The following is a 20,111-nucleotide window of genomic DNA, read 5'->3' as shown; positions in this document are numbered from 1 at the left end:
TTTATTGTGGGGATTGTTTATGCGAAGCAGATTTACCTTGGATGAACCAAAGTATTTGGCTGTGGGTAGACGTGGGCGAGAGAAAGGAGAGAGAGAGAAAGGAGAGAGACGATGTGAGCGATGTGAGCTGGCGTAGCAGGAGGCTAATTTATAATTAGAGTGAATGTTTGTTCGGTTCCCCTGCTGTTCTGCTGATGGCTCCATTGCACAAAGAGGCCGAACTGCTGCTGAGAGCTTCATTTGGATTCTGAAGCATCTTTCAGCTTTTGCCCAGGATCTCAAAAAGTCACCAGTTTGAACTGGAATTTCTTTCATTTTTTAAAATCTACATCATCTGCGGCTATCGCTCTGATCTGATTCACAGCAACAACACAAAACGTCAGCAAGTATTTGGGCCTAATTTCTTATGCAAATATCTTATTAGACTTGAAATAAGACAAAACTGATCTGTCACCAGAACAAGTTTTGCTGAACAATTAATTGTCTGTAAAATGATTGCGATAAACGATAATATTGTTTGACCTTTTCACACTGTTTTAATGGAAATGATGTAATAATGCATGAGATTTCCTGCCAACTTAAGTGAAAACTTAAAATATATCATTATTTTAAAAAATACAAGTAAAAATAAATAATGATTGGATTTGGATTTTTGTAGTTTATTTGAACTGGGTCACAAACATAACATATTTAAATTTAGGATATTTAACATAAGCAAAGATTAAAAAATGGTCAATTGCAGAATGGAGATCTGATTCAGATTATTGTGAATTATTTGATCTGTTTTTACTTTTATTTATCAAACTGAAAAGCCTGAAACACATTTTGACATCAGGCAAATTTAACTTTGTAATGATGTGTTGTTTGGCAGGTTAGGGTCACAGACTTCCACTGTTGAAGATTTTAATAAAAAACAAAGAAACATACAATCCTGGAAACAGATGCAGGACGAAGACGACACAGGAAATGGCCTGGAAGAAATATCCAGGCATAAAACAGGAACCAAGGAAAACTCTGGAGCTTAAGACTTAAACAAAAACAAAAGTCCAGGCGGACGACGTGGACGCAACGTCTGGAAGGAAACTCTACGTTTTGTTTTATTTAACAGTCTTTATTTAACATTATTATGAATCCAACACACAAACATATGTGTGTTTATACATGCACTTACATAAAGAGAAACAAACAAACAAAAAGGGGGGGTTCTCAGCAAACATTTAAGTCCATTTTGGCAAATGACATTTCTTAGAGAGGTTCTGATGGGCTCACATGAAAGAGAAATGTACAAATCCATTCATTCTTTCATTAAAAGAGAAAGAGAGAGAGAGAGAGAGAGAGAGAGATCAAGGGGACTAGCAGCTTTTTATAACTCTTACCATCTTTATCACAGCGGCCGTCCAAAGTGGGAAATAACTGGGTCCAAACATTCATGTAAAAATGTTAATTTTTAAGTGAAGTTTTGCTGTTATCTTTTCCATTATTTACATTCTTCAATCTTTCTTGCCATTGTTGAAAGCTGGGAGGCAAAAGCTTGAGCCAAGACAAAGTTTTCATTTTTCTTGCTACTAGTAGCAGAATCTGTAGTAACTGGACTTCCTTTTTCCCAGTATGGTCTCCTGGGGTCAAACCCAGTATATAATGCAGTGGGTTCAGTGGGAAGGTGAACTTGAGTATTTTTTAAATTTCTGTCAGAATGGAACCAGAACCAGAACCAGAACCAGAACTGGTCCCAAACAACGGTTACAGTTCCTCCAACACACATCTGTAGCATTTCTGTTGTATGTTGAAAAACTGAAAGGTGTTTTGAAGAATCTCATTATTAATTTCCAATCAAATTCCTTCCAATTTGGACTGTGGGTGATTTTAAAACCTTTTTCACAAATCTCCTCATCTTCAATAACAATATTCATTTCTAGTTCCCACTTTTGTTTCATGTCTATAGAACTGTCTGTAAATGTTTATATAAATTAGATATAATCTTATTATTATTATTTTCCTCCACACATTTTATCAAAAATATTTCTAAAGGTGATGCATTTTGTTTCAAGGTAGGCCTTTCTTTGTGTGATAAAAAATAATCCATTAATTTTAAGTACTTATAGAAATCTTTTGAGTATAATCCATATTTATCTTGTAATTGTTTAAATGACTTAATATTTTCTCCACTAAATAACTGATGTGGGCTGCACAGTGGTGCAGTTGGTAGAGCTGTTGCCTTGCAGCCAGAAGGTCCTGGGTTCGATTCCCGGCCCGGGGTCTTTCTGCATGGAGTTTGCATGTTCTCCCTGTGCATGGTGGGTTCTCTCCGGGTTCTCCGGCTTCCTCCCACAGTCCAAAAACATGACTGTCAGGTTAACTGGTCTCTAAATTCTCCCTAGGTGTGTGTGTGTGTGTGTGTGTGTGTGTGTGTGTGTGTGTGTGTGTGTGTGTGTGTGTGTGCGTGTGTGTGTGTGTGTGTGTGTGTGTGTGTGTGTGTGTGAATGGTTGTGTGTCTCTGTGTTGCCCTGCGACAGACTGATGACCTGTCCAGGGTGACCCCGTGACCCCGCCTCTCGCCCGGAACGCAGCTGGAGAGGAACCAGCAACCCTCCTGACCCCATTAGGGACGAAGTGTTAGAAAATGGACGGATGGACGGATAACTGATTAATTCTTATTAATGTTTTCTGTGTCCATCTCTGATAACTCGTATCCAGTTTGTTTGGAAAAACGTTGGTAATCTTGGTTATTTTTATCATGTGATGAAGTTAAAGATGCTCCTATTTTCTTCCTCACTAGACTCCAGACTCTGTATGTACAATTAATTCACTCATTTTCAATTTTTAAATCCTTCCAATTTTTTCCCTCCATAAATGGCATCGCTTCAAGAGGTACCAGTGGGCAACATTGTTCTCCAGACCGATCCAGTTGGTCTCCTCATCCTGTACAAGCCACTGGACCTCAACATGAAGTTCTGCTGCCCAGTAGAACAATTTCAGATTAGGTCATCTTTTCTTCTTGGGCTTAACAATAATTTCTGTCTGATTCTTAGTTTCCTCCTTTGCCAAATAAAGGTATTAATAATTTTATCTAAAATGTTCAAAGTGGAGGCAGGTATCCAAATAGGAAGTGCCTGAAATCGATACATTAATGGTGGGAGAACATTTATTCATTCTCACTGTTTCAGAGGGAGAATCTCCCATCTAGTCAGGTCTGATTTTAAATCTAATATCATTTCCATTAAATAGTTGTGAGGTTTGTGGTGAAATCATCACAGGTAAATATTTGAATTCCCTCTTGGACCAATTGAAAGTGACGTCTTTATCTAAACCTGTCGGCCATTTTCCCACCAACATCAAAGCTTCTGACTTGGTTTCATTAATTTTATAGCCTGAGATTTCTCCAAAATCTTTTAAACTAGTCATAAGTCTAGGGATTGAGCTCAGAGGATCAGAAATATACAAAATAATGTCATCAGCATATAATAATATTTTATGAGTGACTCCACCTGCTGTTCCTCATGGATTCTGGTTTCTGTCTGGATTCTTTCTGCCAGGGTCTCAATGCTGAAAGCAAATATTAGAGGTGAAAGACGACATCCCTGCCGAGTTCCTCTTTTTAAACCAAATTTCTTTGAGGAGTTTCCATTCACTCGTTCTATGGATGTGGGTCCAAAACCCTTCGTTTTTGATTTGATTTTTATTCATATTTTACTTTATATCACTGTTGCAATGCATTTCTGCATTTAGTCTGTTCTCCTCACAGGGTCATTAATTATATTTACTCACTGTAACTGAGTAACATTTACTCAAAAGTTACTTTTAGGGTTACACTGCAAAAACACTAAACCTTGACAAGAACTTTTGGTCTAATTTTTTGAAAATATCTTTGGACCTTTGACAGAAGTCTGTCTGTCTCTGTCTGTCTGTCTGTCTGTCTGTCTGTCTGTCTGTCTGTCTGTCTGTCTGTCTGTCTGTCTGTCTGTCTGTCTGTCTGTCTGTCTGTCTGTCTGTCTGTCTGTCTGTCTGTCTGTCTGTCTGTCTGTCTGTCTGTCGTTTATATGTTGGAAGAGATGTTTGCTTTGTTGTCTTATTATTCAGAAATTAAATTATTCTTTAATATTGGTGTAAAATGACTTGTTTAGATTGTTTTACTTATAACAAGAAGAAATATATTGTAGGTGAAATAATCTGCTAGTGGAAAAAAGTACTTTTTTGTCAATATTAAGGAATTATTTACTTAATTAATTACTTAGTTTTGTCTTATTCCAATGTAATTAGATATTTGCACAAGAATAGACCAAAATTCTTGGTAATATTTAGTGTTTTGTGTTTTTGCAGTGCGCTTCGCTCATCTGATGCTGTTTTATCCTCTCTGGATATTCTGCGATTGCTCAGTTTATGATCAGATCAAACAAAATAAAGACGACTTCAGTTGCTGTTTAGGGTTGTGAAATAAAAATAATCTTCATAAAAGAAAACATGAAAACATTTTCTTACAAATTATGACAATAAAAAGTCACAACATTAAGTAGCACCAACCAAATTAAGTTGCAGCTTATTCATGAAACAACCTCAACACATTTGCCCTCTAGAAAGACTCAAAGTATGCAAGTAATTACACGCAGCATCTCTGTGCAGCTTGCATTTAAAAGCTTGCTGAATTTTATTAGAGCTTTCCTGCCAGCTGTGCTCTTTTGTTTGACACGGAGCTACAAACACAAATGAGTAAATGTTGTGTTGTGATGGTGATGCTGTCAGCCTTGTGATTCTTTATGCCACCCAAGAGGTTTGTTTGTTTGCTGCATTCAGTCTGCTAGAGTAAACCGACAGTCATGCATATCAGATGATAATCTCAGCTTTCTGTTGGTCACACTTTGTGCCATCATGGTGCGATTTGAAGACAGAAACAAGGCGGGATATACCTTCACTTTTACCTGTGGATGTGGGTGATTACTGGCCAACATTCACCAATTACAGCTGCGTATGTATGTCTGAGAAGTTTCTGTTTCTGGCATCCAAAATCTTCAAAGGGGAATATAAACATTTAATAACTACACACAGGACTAAGGAAGACAGACGAGGAGAAAATTAACTTTCATTCTTTCCGTCATTAGGTGCCTTAAATCCAGCTAAAATCTCCAGGATATTTGGCTCATAAAAGAAAATAGTACTCCTTTACACCTAATAAAAGACACAAATAAACACACATCCAAACCACAGAATAACATCTAAATAGCTGAACATCTCCAGCATCCAACATCCTAACTTAAATTATCAGTGTGTTACGTCATGTAGGATGTCGATGTATATAATTTTCCAAACGCTGTCATTACCTAGATGTCAGTATGAGCATCCTGCCTTCTCATTAACACGAGAAAGAAAACTTCCTATATGTAGGCATTATCCATAGCACGGTAGGCATTAAGGTCGGATGCTTTCAGATGTTTCCACCGTCTGAAGTTAACGAGGCTCCATATGATTACAGATTATCAGCTGCAGCTTTGACTTCCTGTTTTGTCTCACAGTGGACAGCGATAAAGGAGACATGGAGGGTTTAGAACAAAACGCGCGGTAAGTCAGCCGTGTACTGGGAGCCATATGGAGCCAAGCCGCCACATTAAAAAAACCATCTTATATAAATAAAAACCTCGAGGAGCCACCACTAGAAAGCATTCGGATCTAAGCCTGTTGTAAGAAATCGATTAATCACATAACAGATTAAAATGAGCCAGATGATTTCCACTTTTCTCTCTGGAGTCGTTCACACCAGCCTGGATTAATCCGCTCCGATCAAACTCCAGTTTGTTTGCCTAGAAAGTTTGCTTGGTGTGGGGAGGTGTAACTGCACTGTGGGGCCAAAGAATGGACTCTGGTCCATCTACAAACCAGGATCTCTGCAAAGTGTTTCCCTCCTGATGGTCTGGCAGCAACATTTGTTTTATTTTCAGCTGCTACATTCCTCTTTTTCACTTCACTGAGTCAAATCAACCAACCGAATTAAACAATCAGTTCCCCTCCTCGCCTGTAGGGGGGCTGCACCACAAACTGCTGAAGGAAGCAAGATAAAAATCTCTGAAAAAGACTTTGAGCCCAACTTCCATCTTTATGAAATGGAGACAGAAATGAAGCAGCATCTGATTTCAGCGGTTGTAGGATTTTTCTTTTCATTTCTGGTTAAAAACCAAGAGTCATTTCTCCTGCTAGTGCTAAGCTAACGTGTTTGTTTTGGTTGTATTTACCCAGAATTCCCTGCTCTGTAGTCCGCTTCCTGCTTTTGGAGCGGCCTCCGGTCCACTTGGTATTCACCTATGAATCTGCTTTTGAGAAATGTAGGTTTTCCCACTGCAGGGCGGACAAACACGGTCCGGTCCGAACTGGTCCGGTCCGGTCCGAACCGGTCCGGTCCGCTCCGAACTGGTCCGGTCCGGTCCGAACTGGTCCGGTCCGATCCGAACTGGTCCAGTACAGTCCGAACTGGTCCGGTCCGGAACTCTGCATATATGATCGCCAAGCAGACCGGAGAACGCTCCAAAAGTGGGAAGCGGAGTGCAGCACAAGGCATTCTGGGTAAATACAACCAAAGCAAACATGTTCGCCAAGCGCTCATGTTTTTATTTAATTTTTTTTTTACAAAAGACAAATCCTACAACCTCTAAAATCAGTTTTTGTGTCGTTTCATTGAGTGTTTCTTGGTGCAGCGCCACCACAGGCGAGGAGGGGAAAAGGCTGTTCAATGATTTTAGACAGTTTGACAGTGCAGTGTCAAAGAACCACACAGCTGAAAATATAACAAATGTTGCAATTTTGTTTATTGATTCAATAAAAATGGTAATTTTAGGATTTTTCCTGTAAATTCTTATGCAAAATCTGCAGATGACCATCAAATGATCAAACTATGCCACCTATTTTTCTTTATTTTTTATATTCATTGAAAAGGTTAACATTCTACAAAATAGTTGTTTTTTGTGATAAAAGATTAATTTTGTTCTAAAATAGAAATAGATTTTACTTTAGCTTGTTTTTGCTTCTTGAATGATGTTTATTTTGTAGCAGCGAGGGCAAAAGTGTCTTTGAGTGCAAATTGCAACAAAAAATTTGTTGAATATTTTTTTAAACAATTATTAAGTTTGAATCTGATTGGTTAGCCTGTGCATTAACTATTTGTTAAGCTAATTTATTTAATATCCTCTGGTTAAAAATATAAAATGGAATATTTTACAGATGAGGAGCTAATTATTCCAATACTTTTCAAAGGTTTCATAAACATTTCATTGGTTCATTTCTATTTTCTGTGTTACTTTAAATAAATTAAATGAAAAAGCATTACTCTCGTTCACAATGCAGCACATTTATGAATGTTCAGACGTTAAAATAATCTGAGCGATGTGTGTTTTACGGTACGCAGTGATGAATCACACAGTCCTTCTGATGACATATGGAGCCTCTTACAGGCCAAAAATCGCCAATCGAAATATTGACAAGGTTAAGTCATATCAAAATGAAGACTTCACTCTGGCACTTTTCTCTAAACAGCTCATTACTTCAGGCAATCAATCAAATAAAAGTTTAGCTGACACTGGACTAAACATTACAATAGAAAATCTTTGATCTGGGTTGTATATTTATGTTTATTCACCATATTCACCAAATTAGCTAAATTAAAAATCTGCATTTTTATAATTTAAATTATTCTTACTTAATTTATTATTAAAATAATTACTAACTAATTTAGAAATCAACCAATTGTTAACCTCTCTATATATATATACTTATATCTACTTATACTTAGAGTATAAAACCTCTAAGAAAATCATTTGCTGAAAGAAAAATAAACTCAGAGCAGCAATGAAGCCGAAACTGTATAAAAACTGAATTTGTTTTGCATTTAAGAAAAATAAAACCACCAACTTTTGTCTTTAAATATGTTTTTTCCAGAACTTTTAGCTTCACCTGGTTCAAATTCTGTAAAAACTAAAACACCTTCCATTAAGCACTTTTTGCTATCCAATTATTAATCTATTAAATCAGGAATGATCAACAGATCAGCTTTACACTGTATCAATCATAAATAAAGCAGAAAGCTTTTTACATGTTGATGTTAGAAATATAAGATCCAAAAACGGTCTGACGCTGTGAAGGGCTGAAACGATTAATTGGATTAATCATCATTAATCAACTATTGAAATAATCAACTAATTCAGTGATCGATTAATCATTAACTGAAGTTTACAGACCCCAAAAAAGGCCAATTGTGGAAACGTAACCCTAATCCTGTACCTACGGCTGACACCAACAATTAACCAATTACCAATTGATTATTTCATTAACCGGTTCATAACAATTAATCTGATTAATGCTTTCAGCGCCAAGTACAGGCTGAGGTGCAGGTTTAAGGTTTGCTTTCTGCAAGTGTCCATTTTTAGAGCCTGTGTACTGCAGCTAGCGATTAATCGATTGCTAAATTGGTTGATTATTATTTCCATAGTTGATTAATCACGACTAATACGATTAATCGTTTCAGCCCCAGGTATGGGTATAGGCTTTCCTTTCTGTAAGTGATTTTTGTTTTGAGTCTGTATACTCAAGTAAATGATTAATCGTTAGTGCCATCAGCTAACTCACTCACTCTTTGATTACCTAATAACAACCTGTTGAATAATTTGCACAGCAGCAGTTTCAGGTTTTGCCATTGTGCCTAAAAACTGGATGAAACTGGAAAGGTAACGCCACCATTTTGGGAGTATTTCAGATATTTAAAACAAAAAACTAATCAATAATTATTTATTTCGACGTATATGAAACGCATATATTGCCTGTTGTCCACTACAGGAATGCCATGTTATTGAATTTTGGGTGATAAAATGTTAATTTCCTCACTGACAAAAAAGAATTGAATTGTTTGTTTTTAATGTATTTCTAAAACTAAAACAAAAAAAAAGGGTGAAAATTCTGCAGAATGCAGCAATTTTATTATCAGAATGAAATAGTTGATTTCCTATGTCAAATAAACTCAATAAACAACAAAGTGATCCTGACATGTTCTCTTTTTGTAACATCTAAACTCCTGTAACTTCCACATGAGTCCGGATGGGAGCGTGAGCGACGCACCGGGCCGAGTTGGGCCGGAATCAGCCGATTAGTTTAGCCTGTGGGGCCGCGGTGACGCTGCGGGCCGCGGCCGCCACCCAGACGCTCACCTCAGCTGCCCTCTCGCTCATCCCCGCTGTTTCCCACGGAGCTACAGCGCCCCCTGTTGGTTAGAGGCAGAGCATCAGGCCGGCATCCAAACACATTCAGAGGATCAACAGGAAAAATATTGAAATCTTCAGGACTGAAGCTGAATCTATGGAACAAGATTAAACAAGCAAACATGGTGACTTTTTTCCTCACAATTTAACTTATTTTTCTCAGAATTGTTTAATTCTTTGGAAAAAGTGAGAAAAATGCAGGTTTACAAATCCAACAATATAGAAGAAATAATGACGTGATTATTTTATATATATTAACAACATAACAGACACACAGACACACAGACACACAGACACACAGACACACAGACACACAGACACACAGACACACAGACACACAGACACACAGACACACAGACACACAGACACACAGACACACAGACACACAGACACACAGACACACAGGTGACACTAAATACACAGAAGGTAATCAGGGAACGAGACACACCTGGGAACTAATCAAGGGGAGACAGGACAACACGGAGACTCAAAATAAACACAGAAAAACACGAAACATGACAGTTATAGTTCCTAATCTCAGATTAATCTCAACATTTCTAGATTTTTTTTCTAGTAAAATTTCAACTTTTCAAACTCAGAAATTTCTCCTTTTTCTAAAATAATTCTGAGATTAATATAAACATTTCTGAGTTTTCCCCTCAAATTTTCCATTTTTCAAGCTCAGAATGTTTTTTGGCAGGAATGTACTCCTGCTTGTTTTTCTTTTCCGGCCCCAAAGCGCCGTCGTAGAAAACCTACTGCGAGAGAAAACTCCTCCACGTCCCCGTGGTGGTTGGATATAAATATGACCAAAAGCAGAAACGCTTGGAGTGAAGTTTAAAGTATCCAAATTACTTTTACAGACTAGGAATCATAAATTATTGGTTCTGGGTGTCCAACATCGCAGACCTGATGGAGGCGGGTCACTGCTGGAGAGTTTTGAAGTTTTATTGAGGGAGTAACAAACCAAAACGAGGCTCCAAGGAAGTTCCACGGAACGCAAGGCGACACTTCCAGAAGTCTGGGTTGGACGCAAACAGACACCAGAAGAACTGCAGGTTGTTTACTGCAGACGGAAGAGAGTCTAAGTCTTCTGCTAATTGTGCAAATTGCTGATGCAAGTTGCTAACAGCTTTCTGGGAGTGAGGATTAAAGCCGAGGCAGCTCCTGCGAGCTTCCCTGAGGCGGCGCTGCTTGGACTGGGATGAAACCAGTGGAGAATTGGAAACACGTCCTCCCAGGTTTTCCCAGGTCCTCCCAGGTTTTCCCAGGTCCTCCCAGGTTTTCCCAGGTCCTCCCAGGTTCTCCCAGGTTCTCCCAGGTTTTCCCAGGTTCTCCCAGGTCCTCCCAGGTTTTCCCAGGTCCTCCCAGGTTTTCCCAGGTCCTCCCAGGTTCTCCCAGGTTTTCCCAGGTCCTCCCAGGTCCTCCCAGGTTTTCCCAGGTCCTCCCAGGTTTTCCCAGGTCCTCCCAGGTTTTCCCAGGTTCTCCCAGGTCCTCCCAGGTTTTCCCAGGTCCTCCCAGGTTTTCCCAGGTCCTCCCAGGTTCTCCCAGGTTCTCCCAGGTTCTCCCAGGTCCTCCCAGGTCCTCCCAGGTTTTCCCAGGTCCTCCCAGGTTTTCCCAGGTTCTCCCAGGTCTTCCCAGGTTTTCCCAGGTCCTCCCAGGTTTTCCCAGGTCCTCCCAGGTTTTCCCAGGTCCTCCCAGGTTTTCCCAGGTCCTCCCAGGTCCTCCCAGGTTTTCCCAGGTCCTCCCAGGTTTTCCCAGGTCCTCCCAGGTCCTCCCAGGTTTTCCCAGGTCCTCCCAGGTCCTCCCAGGTTCTCCCAGGTCCTCCCAGGTACTCCCAGGTCCTCCCAGGTTTTCCCAGGTCCTCCCAGGTTTTCCCAGGTTCTCCCAGGTCTTCCCAGGTTTTCCCAGGTCCTCCCAGGTTCTCCCAGGTCCTCCCAGGTTTTCCCAGGTCCTCCCAGGTTTTCCCAGGTCCTCCCAGGTTCTCCCAGGTTCTCCCAGGTCCTCCCAGGTTTTCCCAGGTCCTCCCAGGTTTTCCCAGGTTCTCCCAGGTCTTCCCAGGTTTTCCCAGGTCCTCCCAGGTTCTCCCAGGTCCTCCCAGGTTCTCCCAGGTTTTCCCAGGTCCTCCCAGGTCCTCCCACGTTCTCCCAGGTTTTCCCAGGTCCTCCCAGGTTTTCCCAGGTCCTCCCAGGTTTTCCCAGGTCCTCCCAGGTTCTCCCAGGTTCTCCCAGGTTTTCCCAGGTCCTCCCAGGTTCTCCCAGGTTTTCCCAGGTCCTCCCAGGTCCTCCCAGGTTCTCCCAGGTTCTCCCAAGTTTTCCCAGGTTCTCCCAGGTTCTCCCAGGTTTTCCCAGGTCCTCCCAGGTCCTCCCAGGTTTTCCCAGGTCCTCCCAGGTTTTCTCAGGTCCTCCCAGGTTTTCCCAGGTCCTCCCAGGTTTTCCCAGGTCCTCCCAGGTTCTCCCAGGTTTTCCCAGGTCCTCCCAGGTCCTCCCAGGTTTTCCCAGGTCCTCCCAGGTCCTCCCAGGTTTTCCCAGGTCCTCCCAGGTTCTCCCAGGTTTTCCCAGGTTTTCCCAGGTCCTCCCAGGTCCTCCCAGGTTCTCCCAGGTCCTCCCAGGTCCTCCCAGGTTTTCCCAGGTCCTCCCAGGTTTTCCCAGGTCCTCCCAGGTCCTCCCAGGTTTTCCCAGGTCCTCCCAGGTTTTCCCAGGTCCTCCCAGGTTTTCCCAGGTTTTCCCAGGTCCTCCCAGGTTTTCCCAGGTTCTCCCAGGTCCTCCCAGGTCCTCCCAGGTTTTCCCAGGTCCTCCCAGGTTTTCCCAGGTCCTCCCAGGTCCTCCCAGGTTTTCCCAGGTCCTCCCAGGTTTTCCCAGGTCCTCCCAGGTTTTCCCAGGTTTTCCCAGGTCCTCCCAGGTCCTCCCAGGTTCTCCCAGGTCCTCCCAGGTTCTCCCAGGTCCTCCCAGGTCCTCCCAGGTTCTCCCAGGTCCTCCCAGGTTTTCCCAGGTCCTCCCAGGTTTTCCCAGGTCCTCCCAGGTCCTCCCAGGTTTTCCCAGGTCCTCCCAGGTTTTCCCAGGTCCTCCCAGGTTTTCCCAGGTTTTCCCAGGTCCTCCCAGGTTCTCCCAGGTTCTCCCAGGTCCTCCCAGGTCCTCCCAGGTTCTCCCAGGTCCTCCCAGGTTTTCCCAGGTCCTCCCAGGTTTTCCCAGGTCCTCCCAGGTCCTCCCAGGTTTTCCCAGGTCCTCCCAGGTTTTCCCAGGTTTTCCCAGGTCCTCCCAGGTTCTCCCAGGTTTTCCCAGGTCCTCCCAGGTTTTCCCAGGTCCTCCCAGGTTTTCCCAGGTCCTCCCAGGTTTTCCCAGGTCCTCCCAGGTTTTCCCAGGTCCTCCCAGGTTTTCCCAGGTCCTCCCAGGTCCTCCCAGGTTTTCCCAGGTCCTCCCAGGTTTTCCCAGGTCCTCCCAGGTTTTCCCAGGTCCTCCCAGGTTCTCCCAGGTCCTCCCAGGTTCTCCCAGGTCCTCCCAGGTTCTCCCAGGTTCTCCCAGGTTTTCCCAGGTTCTCCCAGGTCCTCCCAGGTCCTCCCAGGTTCTCCCAGGTCCTCCCAGGTTTTCCCAGGTCCTCCCAGGTTTTCCCAGGTTCTCCCAGGTCCTCCCAGGTTCTCCAGATGTGGGATTGCTCCAGTATCATTCTAAACACTGTCTGCTATGAAAACACAGTTTTACTCTGAAATGCGCATCATTTTGCCGCTGATTGTTTGTAATAAACAATCTTATCATGTTTTTAATTGCAGTCATTTCTTTAAAAAACAAAGTTATTAATTTTACTGTTTACATTTCTAATGTAATATTTTATCTTCATAACCTCTATAAGTTTACTCAGTGAGTTTTTTTGTATTTATTTTCTCACACACTGCAAAAACACAAAGTATTACCAAGTATTTTTAGTCTAGTTTCATGTACAAATATTTTTATACACCTAAAATAAGACAAAACTAACTCAGAAGTAACTTTTCAGCAAGATAAATAAACTTGTTTTAAGGAAATGAATCCTTTATTGTGATGAGAAAGTTAGGACTGTTACTTAGCAACACCAGCCAAGCTCAGCCGGTTACCTAGCAACCTGGTTTTTGATGAACATTTCCTTCCTCTGTTTGTTTTCTATCTAGAGTTCTGATTTGCAGCTGTTGCAGGCGCCCCCCATGCGTAGCACCCACTTTAACATTCCGTTATTGTTTTTAATTATTCCTGAGTGTTAGACGCTAAAATTGGTTTTTCATTTGCTAATGTGTATGTATATAATTATTTAATACATGAATCTAATTCATTTATATTGATCTTACAGTGGTAAACATTGTACCTTTCTGAATATTGGAGGTAATCGATCGATCAGCTACTTCTTGTTTAGGAGTTTTTCATCCATCCTATTGGGTTTTCCTGAGTTTCTCCATTTCTTCTTGGTCACAATAAAGACAAAATCCAAATGAATTGTAAACAGTTTTATGGGAATTATTCATGTCCAGCTAACGTCTGTGCAGCCACAGAAAGTGTTTCTGTAAGATTTTGTGCGAGCCGCGCTTGGCAGTCAGCGAGGTTCCAGATGGATGGCGGTTTCCTCTCCAGCAGACGGCGAGTCTTGGTTGGGCGCCATCTGTGAGTAAGGTAGGGCAGGTGAGGACATCTTGGCAACAACATGCTACTCTTTCCAAGAAGAGCTTGTTGGGTTTCAAGAGCAGAGCGATTTCTGATCTCCATCAGGGAGTATTCATTTTTTGTTTCTCAGAAACTGATCACACATGCACTTGCTCAGCCTTGGGCACATAAAGCATTGAAAAGGTTTTTCATTTCTAAAGTTTCTTTTCTTTTCTGCTCCTTCAATACACCAACACTGCAAAAACACAAAACCTAACCAAGTATTTTTGGTCTTGTTTCTAGCACTAGTAACTTCAAATAAACCAACTTACAAATAACTTTCCAGCAACGTATCAGAGATTGTTTTCAGTAAATAATTCTTTAATATTGACAAAAGAGTAAAACATTATGTAACTTAAAACATGGGAAAATGTCTTGTTACAAGTTAAATAATCTACCAATTTACCAAAACAAGTGTCTCAGAGCTGATATACAGTAGAAAAACCAGTTGTTTGGGTTGCTAGGTAACAGGGCTTGGCTGCGGTTGCTTGGTAACCATGGAACGTGACTCAACATTACAAGTGAAATAATCTGCCAGTAGAACAAGACCTGTTATTTCACTTATAATTAATACATTTTGATCAATATTGAGGGATTATCGATATAAAACAAGCTCCTACTGATTGTTGAAAACTGTAAGTTAGTTTTGTTTTATTTCAAATCTAAGACATTTGGAAAGATTCTGTTTTTGCAGCGCCATTTCTGTTCCTCTCATTTATCTCCTAAAATTAGTAAAAAATGGGTCGTGCTGTAATGCCGTAGCGGATAGTGCAACCCACATTTGGAGGCCTTGAAGCGGCTGTCACGGGTTCGATTCCCGGACCCGACTGACATTTGCCGCATGTCTTCCCCCCTTTTTCTGTCAGCCTGCTGTCATATAAGGAACTCTAGAGCCCACAAAAAAACCCTGGATGGGGGAAAAAAATAGCCAAAAATCTGCTGAAACATCTCAACATTCGTTATGCACTAATAGATATTTATACCCCTTAAAATGAACAGAAGTTCTAATGTTAAGCCAATATAAATAAAATACAATAAGTAACTTTTCAACAAGAAAGAAGCTTGTTTAGAGTCAATTATTCCTTATTATTGATGAAAAAGAACTATAAATGAAATAACTAGACGTTTTAACTTAAAATATGTAAAAAAATGTATTGTTCCACTTATAACAAGTACTTTTTACTTAATATTATGGAAGGATTTACTACATGTTCTCATTTTAACAGGTTATTTTTCCCACATTATAAGTTAAATAATCTGCCAATGGAACCAGAAGTTTCTCATTAATATTAAGAAGTTATTTTCTATAAACAGCTCCTACATCTTGTAGGTTAGTTTTGCCGTATTTCAAGTGTACTAAGATATTATTGACACTAGAAACTAAACAAAAATACTTGGTAAGATTTTTGTTTTTTGCAGTGAACTTGGATTCCTTGAAAGACAAGAATGATCATCAATTAATTTTTTTTTTCTTCTGCCAGAAATGGGAAAAAGGAGAATTGTTAAGCATTTCTAAAGCAGCATTTCTGTGTCTGAAGCAGCGTAATGTGAATGATAGAAACAAATAGAAACAGGATGTTCACTTTAAACATTTTATGTCCACCAGCAGAACCCCTGCGGAGCGCAGAGTGTGACGTCAAAGGGTGAAAACATCAGAGGAAACGTAAACAGAGCAGACTTCCTGTGGGATGTTGCTGCCACCTGCTGGACAAACAAGGAAAGGGGTTCCTGTGTTTTCTGCTATTTCACCTTACAAAACGTTTCAGACGTGCAGGAATGTTTATTGGTTTAGTTTTGATGTTTGTGATCTGATCACAGTGTAATTACTTGTGGTATCCGTTGAGGGACCATTATTCCTCATTTAACATCATCATTATTTATCCGCATTTTTATCCAAAAGGCGCAGGTTTAACGTTGTTTAACTGCACGTTTTGTTGCGGATGTGCTTCCCTCTTGCGACCATAAATTCTCACTGCTAAAATGTTTTAACAAACGGTAATTAAAATGTTCACACATGCAGTTCTTAATGAAAGTGGTAACATTTCTAACCCCGGCTCACTTTGATGAGCTAAATATTTCAATCTATTAAGACATACTGGTAGACAGAGTACTGTATTGATTTGTTTTTATTGAAATGTGTCTAATTTAATGATTATCGATTAAAGATCATTACAGTGGGGGCTTCATCTTACCTTTTTTGGTGAGATGTCTTACTGAAGGTAACGTAAAGCTGCGTTTACGTTACAAATGTGCGCAAACTTTATTTAAATTCCACTAATGTCGAAAAAACACTAAATTAGAAACGTCATTAAAATCACACCTGAATAACTTTGTGAAAACGATTCTACTGAAAACATGCCGCGCCATCTTCTGATATCTGTTTATTTCTGGTTTTGTGCTGTTTGTTTCTTCATCTTTTTATGTAATTATATTTATATTGTGTAAATAACCTGCACTTTAACTCGAGTCTCAATCTGGTTGTAATCTGTTGATGACAATGACAAATAAATCTTATCTTATTATCCAAGTTTTTTTATTTATTATTAAACAATTTTGAACAAATGTACAAAAACACGTGGCATGTACATACAAGAAGAAAACAAGTCATTTAGGCTTATTGCACACATAATTATAAGATAATAAAAAGTAAAATAAAAACTTAAATTAAAGTTTATCAGACATCAAACAGAAGAATAGGAGGAAGACAAAAACAAACAGAAAAAGATAAAGAGTCTTTAGTTCTCTAATAAATTCAGATCATTCTAGGTGTTCAAAAGTTGTATTTCCTGCTTGATTTATCCAGTTTTAAGGTTCTGAAGTGATTAAACATCAGAAGGTTTTTAAAGGCTGAAAAGTCAGGTTTTCTGTTTCCTCATTTCCAGGAGTGAAGAATTTGGTGAGGATCAGCAGGTTGTTCAGAATGAGGTCCAAATATTACATCCTCTCTTTTTAAAGGATGGTGCAGGAAATGTTTTGATGAGATCCAGTCCTGAAAGTTTCTCCAAAATGTTCCAGTTGGCACATGTAACAGAGTTACAAATGTGCTTTTTTAAAAATTATTATTTCTAATTCATTTTATATTGAGAATTTGCAAATTTTATCTTATTCAACTACAAAATCCCTGAAGAAATTTAACCGGGGCCTGTCAAAGTGGACCCAGCGTTCTGATGCTAAAAATTAGCATCAATGCCAAAGAAAGCTTCAATGTGATCAACATTGGAGAATCACAACAATGTTGACCGACATGGACTTGCACCATTTAAAAACCAGTTAAAACGAGTGTATCAGCTAAAATGAGCCAAAATGCTAAAGTTAGCGTGAACGCTGTCAGGTTGTCTGTACTTTACTTACTCCATTTAGTTTGCTAAACATGGCTAATAAGTAAGAAAAATAGGTCATAGATTATTTAAGCTAAAAGGCTAATGCTAATTCCTAAACCTCAGAAAAAAACGATAATGCAGAATCATATTATTTTGTTGGTTTTTGCCTGCGGGGGTCGCCCTTCTGCACTCTGCCTCGTTTGTGTCTCCTGGGCTTCCGTAGTTGATTCCAGCTCCCCCCCTCAATATTTTTTATACTACAGAGACGAATAAAATAGGACAGTAGGTAGCAGATTAATTTCTTTCACTTGCTATGGAGATTTTATTCTGTACAGAGGGACAATTTGTACAAAATAATCTAGATATATAACACTACATGAAACAAGGTAAATCATATATACAATAAATGAATCATATAGTACAGGTCACATACAAAAGGACACTTAAGTTAACAAGTTTTGGAAATTATGTGTTAAAATTAAAATACCTAGATCCTGTGGAAAGAGAACAAGCCACCAAATAATTTCTAAATCATCTTTTCTTATTATAAATGACTTGTTTTCAGTATTAAAAGAAAATTCCAATATTCTGGACTGAATAAAATAAAAAGCCATTTCTCCCAGCAGGCAGAAATGTATTGACCGACAGAAGAAACCAGTTTGGTGAAAGGTATTCCTCCAGGGTAAACGGTACATGTTTGACATGGTCAGTCTAAATTTACAGCTTTTTTTGCATTCAAGCAAATACAGTATTAATACAGTTCAACTAAGTCACAATGTCAGTTTTTTTTATTATTATTTCACATCTGGCATTTTTGAGGTCATTTTTCACACCAGTCTGTTTCAGCACTGGACTTTCTGAATGGCCAGAGATGGAAAAAAAGACCAAAAAAACTCAATCAAAAATATATAATCCAGCGGATGTTTTAAGTTCAAACAATGGTACTTACTGGAAAACCCTCAGAGGGACTTAAAGGATGTAACTCAAAACAAAACTAGAGAGAAAGTTTGACTTAAAAATAAATTACCTCTAATATTTTAATAGCATTCAAAATCATATAAATGTAAAGCAGAAGAATAATAAAGGTCCTAATCAAAGTTTTCAGATGTAACAGAAGAGATCTTTTCCTTTTATCTGTTCAATCGTGCAAATATTTCAACATGCGCACAGAAACCTGGTCAAAAGGAAAACAATAATAAAGGCAACAGCATTATTTTTTACCAAAGCAGAAAGTACCATTGTTGAACTCATCTGGTTTTCAAACATCGTCAAGAGATATTAGGAAAGAAAAAGGAGCATATGGCACAAAAACAATAAGACAGAAACTTAAAAACAAGAAAATAAAGAAATGTCCACGGGACATTTTAAAAAAATAAAGTAATCCTCTTCTTTCCTCACCATTTATTCTATTTGTGTATTTTTATTTTTTCTGAGAACAGGCCCAAGTTTGGTTTTAAGTGTGCTGGAGGAAAAAAACCAAAACAGTGGCAACAAACAAAAAGGCAGGCAGCAGATAAATCAAGCATAAAGAACGCGACAGTCTTGGCACCAAAACAGAAATAAACTGCGATGGTTTTTTATTTCTTTAAATGGGAGCAGCAGGTTTCTCTGCTGCCGCTCAACTAAAGACACAAACCTTAACGAACGCTGTGCTGTCCACAATGATTACAGTGACGAGAGAACGGGAACGCAACGGGATAAAACACACAAAACATCATCATCATCATCATCATCATCATCATCCTCGGAGAAAAATAAAATAACCTGAGAAAGTGGAAAAACAGAGAGGAGAGTTTCTGCAGGAATGAAGACAAACTGAAGGGTAAAAGAAAGGCGTTGTTCTGTCCGGGGCTCTGGAGGCTCTAGAGCCCGTCGTGGGTGGTCAACATTTCTTCAGCTCTGCGGTGGGACTCCAAGGCTTTTGTGGTGTAGATATCCTGAGGCAACTCAGATTTGCGTCTCACCATGGGTCGCTCTTTTCGCTGCTCCCCCTGCAACTGAGGCTGGAGACAGAAACATGCATTTGGTCAAACTCAGCGTGTTTTCTGAACGTCACCAGGTGCCGACGGGCCGCCTGTCTGGTTTACTCTGGGAAACGTAAACCCTCCTGCAGACGACGCTGGAGGGCAGAAAGACAAGGGTTGACCTTGACCCTGACCTTGACCCTGACCTTGACCCTGACCTTGACCCTGACCGCCCGTTAAATCGATGACCCTGGAGAGGTCGCTGGTTAATTCGGAGCGATGCGCCCCAGCAAACGGAAAATGACGCAGAGAAACCGTAATGAAACAACTGTAACGCTATGAAGGCAGACTCGTCGCCATAGCAACTGACGCCACTTTATGTTTCAGGATTCAACAAAAGAAATACTCAAACATTTCCCGCTCTGTTAGCTTAGCTGCCGCTGCTAGTAGCTCAGCTAACACCGTGGAGGTGGATTAGCTAATTTAATCACCTGTCAGAGTTGGTGGTCAGTACATTCCACAGCACACCTTCATGTTAAGGTTGTCATAGTCAAGCTAGCATAACTGACCTACTTCCTCTCCCTGGCAATTTCTTTTTCTTATTTAAAACTTTTTCCTGACCTTGTCACCCCGTCTCCTTTTCTTTTCTGCATCAGGTGCACTTTTAAGTTTTGGTGTGCTATGTTGATGATTTAGCAGCTAAAATCAAGGCTAGTCATCGTTAGCGAGAAGCTTTCTGCCCTCCAGCAGTGAGAGCAGAAACCACGTTGTTCCTCGCTCTTTGTCGGCTACGCTACGCACAGACTCGTCGCCATAGCAACTGACAACAACCCCAATGATGCATCAGGATTCAACATTAAAAAAACCATGCAAACACGAGGCCCTTCAGCCCGTTACAGTTTTATATTTTTAATAAGTGATTTGCTAATTTGCTCC

General features: G+C 40.2%; 1 protein-coding gene across 5 annotated transcripts in view; it reads right to left on the bottom strand.

The window, feature by feature from the left end:
- Window positions 1-17,505: 17,505 nt before the first annotated feature.
- Window positions 17,506-20,111, bottom strand: part of ppp2r5ca (protein phosphatase 2, regulatory subunit B', gamma a) — a 45,345-nt gene continuing 42,739 nt past the window's right edge. For all 5 annotated transcript variants that reach the window (XM_044142477.1, XM_044142478.1, XM_044142479.1 and 2 more), the window contains one exon: window positions 17,506-19,214. In XM_044142477.1, coding sequence (XP_043998412.1) covers window positions 19,074-19,214 — 141 coding nt within the window. In that variant the 3' untranslated portion in view covers window positions 17,506-19,073. The remainder of the gene's footprint in view (window positions 19,215-20,111) is intronic.

The sequence above is a fragment of the Gambusia affinis genome, linkage group LG16 (assembly GCF_019740435.1).
Source record: "Gambusia affinis linkage group LG16, SWU_Gaff_1.0, whole genome shotgun sequence".
Taxonomy (NCBI): domain Eukaryota; kingdom Metazoa; phylum Chordata; class Actinopteri; order Cyprinodontiformes; family Poeciliidae; genus Gambusia; species Gambusia affinis.
The sequence above is the reverse complement of the archived record's forward strand: the minus strand, read 5'-3'. Positions and strand labels throughout refer to the sequence as shown.